The sequence below is a fragment of the Corapipo altera genome, unplaced genomic scaffold (assembly GCF_003945725.1).
Source record: "Corapipo altera isolate COAL_440 unplaced genomic scaffold, ASM394572v1 61541, whole genome shotgun sequence".
Classification (NCBI taxonomy): domain Eukaryota; kingdom Metazoa; phylum Chordata; class Aves; order Passeriformes; family Pipridae; genus Corapipo; species Corapipo altera.
Window position 1 is genome coordinate 1 of NW_020885570.1, and position 5,036 is coordinate 5,036.

Genomic DNA, 5,036 nt, shown 5'->3' on the forward strand with positions numbered 1-5,036 from the left:
CCCCCCCCAGACCCTGCTGGCCCCCCAGGTCCCTGCTGGCCCCCCAGGTCCCTGCTGGCCCCCCAAGCCCCTGCTGGCCCCCCCAGGTCCCTGCTGGCCCCCCGTGGGAGCGGCCCCGCGGAAGGAGCTGGCGCTGCGGGGGCGGCCACGCGGCACCAGCCACCGTGGGAACGGCGGGCCCGGTGTCACCACTTCCCTTCGTGCCTCTGAGCACCCTCCCGTGGGCGCCTTCCGGGGCTGGGAAAGGCTCCGTGGGGGTTGGAGGGATCCAAATCCCCTCCTGGGTTGGGAAAGGACTGTCCCCAGGTGGGCTTTGGTGAGCACTGTGTGCCCCAATGTGTCCCTTTGTGTGCCCCAATGTGTCCCTCTGTGTGCCCCAATGTGTCCCTTTGTGTGCCCCAGTGTCCCTTTGTGTGCCCCGGTGTCCTTTGTGCATGGCCTGTGTCCCCCTCCCCAGACTGGGAGCACAATCCCAGCAGGATGAGTCCCAGGGAGGCTGCAGGGCATGGCCAGACCCCAATTCTCCCTCCAGGAGGGCTCTGAGCCCACCCTTGCCCCCGTCAGTGCAGTGCTGGGGACATCAGAGCCCCCCACCCAAGCCCCCCCAGCCCTGTGGGACCCCCTCCTGGCCCAGCTGACCTTTATGCCGTGGCCGATGTCGTCCAGGACGCTGAAGTTGAGGGGTTTCCTGTAGTAGGGCTCCAGACTGGGGGGGTTCGAGGGGACCACGATCTTCTGGTAGGGTGGGAACCTCTTGGTGACGGTCAGCGAGCCGATCTCCCGCCGGGACACCTTCTCCTTGTGGATGTCCACCCTCTGTGGAGGTGACACCGTGCCCACCGTCCATCCCGGCCTCTCCCACCCCCCACTGCCCCCTGCGAGTCCCAGCACCCTTCCCAGCCCCGTGTCCCTGCCTGGAAGGGAGGGGATGCCCTGGAGGACCAGGACTGAGCCCGAGCCCTGCAGGGCTTCAACCCCTGGGAGCTGCCCGGACCCCCCTTCCCGGAGCCCACCCCAAAGCCCTCGCGGGGGTCGGTCCCACCTGGGCCACGCAGGTGACATCGGCCTCCACCTGGCGCAGCTGGGCCGCCTGCAGGTCCAGCAGCCTCAGGAAGGCGGTGGCCAGGCTGCTGACCTGGTAGGTGACACTGGCCAGGGACTGGGTGCTCAGGGCCATCGTCTCCTCCAGCGCCTTCCGCTTGTCGCTGGCCTGGAAGGGGGGGGAAACCCAGCCTGGAGCCCACCCCACATGGCACTGCCACCCCACATGGCACTGCCACCCTCCACGCTGGAGTCACACGTTGGCAGAGATGCCTCTTCTGCTTTCCAAATGCATCAAACTTCCTCCGGCTCCACCGGCCGGACACACGGACACGCGGCAGGGGATGGATCCCGGCGCTGGGGATCCACCACTGGGAATCCTCCCCAGGATGTTTTTGGCAGGTGCTGGAGCGGAGTGCCCGGCTCAGCCTCCCGCCATCCCTGGGGACAGCTGGCCGTGCCACCAGGAGGCCACACGTGGGACACCTGGCCGGGCCCCAGCTGTGCCGGGACAGTGTCTCAGTTCTCTAAACAGTTCCTCACATTTCCCCTTCAGTTCTGCTCCGGCGGCTCCAGCCCCCTGGGAGCAGCCTCGGGGTCTGGCTCGGGCCAGCAAGGCCACAGACAGGTTTGGCAAAGATCCCTCCAGCAGAGACACCCCTCCCTCCAGCAGCAAAGAGGGCCAGAAGAAGCCTTTTTATCCCTATTTCATCCCAAAAGCTCCTGTCCCCCTTCTCTCAGTGAGGGCCGGGCAGGGGGGAGGAGGAGGAGGAGGAGGAGGATGGCAGCAGAGCTTCAGCTTCACTCTTTCTCTGCAGGCACCCAGCTCTGCCCTCCAGGAGACACCTTGCACCCCCTGGGGACAGCCCGGTGTCCCTGGTCCTCTCCCAGAGGCACCAAACCCCTGGAGAACTCTCCCTTCATCCCAAACCCACCACGAGAGCAGCTGCAGAGCGAGAGGGGAAACCGAGGCAGGAGGAAAACGAGCCCGAGGCAGGAGATGCTCGGGGAGAAACTGGTGAGTGGATGCTCCCGACTCTGAAGGCACAGCCCTCACCACCACCCTCCACCACCCCTCCAGGACCCCCATCCCACCGCCCCGGGGCTCCCGGTGGTCGCAGCATCCCCCGCAGCCCCAGCCCGCGGCTCGTCCCGCCCCGTGCCCCCCGTGCCCCCACCTGCAGGTAGTTGCTCTCGCAGTACTCGGCCACCCTGTGCAGGTTGCCGTGCTGCTCCCGCAGGCCCTGCCTGCCCTCGGGGATGTCCCGCAGCCGCAGCCGCTCCAGCTCCGACATTCTGCCGGGCTGCGCTCGCACTTCCTCCGCGGCCGCCCCGCCGCCGCTTTTGGGAGCTTCGGCGGTGCTGACGCAGGGCCCGCGGGCGCCGCCGTGTCCCCGTCCCCCCGAGGGACACCCCGCGGCCCCGCCAGGGGAAAGCGGGGGGTCAGGGGGGGAAGGAAGCCGGCGTGGCTCCGGCCCCACGAGGGACCCGCCTGGGGGGCTGCCCTGCCCGGGGCAGGGGGTGGGAGCGGGGAAGGATGTGAGTCACGGGGGGAACCTGCAGGGTGGGAGGAGTGACCCAAAATGATCCCCAAAATGATCCCAACCCCCATCTCTGCCACCCGTGCCCACCGTCCTCGAGCCGCTGCTGCCCTCCCGGCTGGGGCTGAGCCAGGCACGAGCACATCCAGGGATGCAAGGAACAGTAGGAACATTTCCTTCCCTTTGCCTTTATGGGCCAGGCGCGGGGTCCAGCCAAGGGCAGCGATTCCACTGCCAGGTCCCCCTCCCTGGAAAAGCCCCTGTGCATCCCACACAGGTCACGCGGGCCTGGCTGTGCTCGGGGCACAGCGGGATGTGCCAAGTGACCCACGAGGCGCCCGTCCCTTCCCTGCCCGGGACAGCGTGTCCTTCCCAGTGCTCTGCTGAGGACGTTTCACATCCTCATGGGGTGAGGCTGCAGGAAATTCCCACTTCCCCGTGCTTGGAAATCCCCCTCCACCCTCTCCTCCACCCCACAGGTCCTTCCTTGGGGCCTCTGGGGCTCCTCCTCCTCCACCCGCAGGTGCTTCCTTGGGGCCACCCGGGCCCATCCTCAGCCCCAGTGACTCTGCACCAGCCAGGCAGGAGAGACACCCCTCGTTAGGGCCTGGCCCTTCCTGAGCCCGCGGCTCCTCCGGCACAAGGACGAGGGAAATGATGGATTTCCTCCGGCACCGGCCCAGCTCCTCACACCCTGAAGGACCAAGAGCCTCCCGAGCCGCTCCCAGCCCCGACGAGGCCGTGGCAGCCCCCTTGCCTCAGTTCTCCTCCTAAACTGGGTGGAAGCTGCCCTGATCGCCCCAGGGGTCAGTCCTGCCACCCCACATCAGGATCTGGACACTCCACAGGCTCAGACACACCCATGGCAGGGACTCAAGGACTTCCTGGGTGCCCCAGTCACCCGCCCACCCTTCCTGCCCATCCTCACCCTCCCCACAGCCCCGCTGCTTACCCTGGACTTTGAGGCTAATTCTCAACACCTGACCAGCTTATTCTCCTGAGTCCATTATCAGCTTAAGGGCCAAAGACATCTGCTTCCCACTGCCCTCCCAGAGAGCTGGAGGAGTCTTCCAGCTCCGAGCAGGAGAGCAGCATCTCCCCTCGGATGGGGCTCTGAGCGTCTCCACCGCACCGCGGGGCAGCCCCCCTGCCCCCCCAGGTAAGTGCCTTTGCTGCTCCAGGTGGGTCCCACCCGCTTCAGGAGCCACTTTCCCCGTGGGCTGTGCCACTCTGGGCTCCTGGTGCAGCTCCCAGTGTCCTGTGTCCCGAGGGATGGGTGGGAAGAGGGACACGGGGCACACTTGTCACGGGAGTGGCCGCACAGCAACGCTCGGGCTCGACACCTTCCCAGCAGGGCCAGGGCACAGCTCAGCTTCAGCTCCTCTGTGTCGACTGAAAAGGTTCTGCCCAGGCTTTAAAACCCAAGTTTGGACATGAAAATAGATCTCACAGTGCAGGTCAGCTCTGGGGGTGTCTCACATAACCCCTGGATGGGCTTTTGTGGGAAAAGGGTTGGGCTTTTCCAACCCACACAACCCCCAAAAACTTGCAGTGGCAGCAAGTGCGTAAAAACAGCCAAGTTGAGAGCAATGAAGGAGCCACAATCCAGGTTATAGACCCCTGGGGGAAAGGCACAAGGAGGAAACAAAAAATGACATATATTTAGCTCCTTAGGAAGCCTCCAAAGATGTTGTTGCCCGGGCACAGGACACCCATCAGGGAGGTGCAGTTGGCAGACCTGGGCATCCAGGTTCTCCCACAGCCCCGAGGCAGCAGTTCCTCTCCAGGATCATCCAGGCTCACTCTCTCCTCCACCTGGTTTCTTGGGGAAACAGCCTCCGTGGTGGCAAAGAACTCCTTAAAAACCAGGCTGGATCCTCCTCCCCTGCCCTCAGGCTGCATCTCTCGCTCCATGTGCCTGCTGGGAAGGAGCAGAGGAAAATCTGGGAACAGCAGATGTGGCAGGAAGGGGATTGAGAGGTGGCTCCTGCCTTGGTTTCCTTTTGCAGTGGGACACTGGGGGGGTTTGCAATACTGTGGGGACAAAGCAATAATCCCAATAACGAGCCAATTCCCTGCAGTTCCAGGGCAAAATGGCTCAGGACATGACAGAGAAGGAGCTGCTGAAGATGGAGCTGGATCAGCTGAAGAAGGAGGTGAAGAACGAGAGGCAAATGGTGAGTTTCCCACCCAAAATGCTCTGACCTGCTGGTGACTTCCTTTTCTGCTGCAAGGACCACAAGCCCTAAAATTAACCCCCAAACACAGCAGAAGCACCTGCACTCCACCTCTCCCCTCCAGAATATTCCCTTCTTAGCCCCACATCCCAGATCCTACCCCACACCTGGCAAGGTGTCCACAACACCCTGGGAATGCTCCCGGGACACTCTCACATTGTGTGGGATGTTCCTGGCCACAATTCCCTTCTCCCACTGCACCTGGCAAGGTGTCCAT

General features: G+C 64.3%; 2 protein-coding genes across 2 annotated transcripts in view; one reads left to right on the plus strand and one right to left on the minus strand.

Annotated features, from left to right (window-relative positions):
- Nucleotides 1–639: 639 nt before the first annotated feature.
- LOC113940621 (ABI gene family member 3-like) lies at nucleotides 640–2,340 on the minus strand (the record flags this gene model as incomplete). The annotated part of the gene is made up of 3 exons (XM_027631777.1): nucleotides 2,220–2,340; nucleotides 1,043–1,210; nucleotides 640–816 (listed from the first exon to the last, which is right to left on the minus strand). Coding segments are annotated over exons 1-3 (462 nt in total), but the record flags the coding sequence as incomplete, so codon positions are not given.
- A 552-nt stretch (nucleotides 2,341–2,892) lies between these two features.
- The window catches only part of GNGT2 (G protein subunit gamma transducin 2), a 2,627-nt gene continuing 483 nt past the window's right edge, over nucleotides 2,893–5,036 (plus strand). The window contains exons 1-2 of the mRNA XM_027631778.1: nucleotides 2,893–3,741; nucleotides 4,664–4,759. Coding sequence (XP_027487579.1) covers nucleotides 4,676–4,759 — 84 coding nt within the window. The 5' untranslated portion in view covers nucleotides 2,893–3,741; nucleotides 4,664–4,675. The remainder of the gene's footprint in view (nucleotides 3,742–4,663; nucleotides 4,760–5,036) is intronic.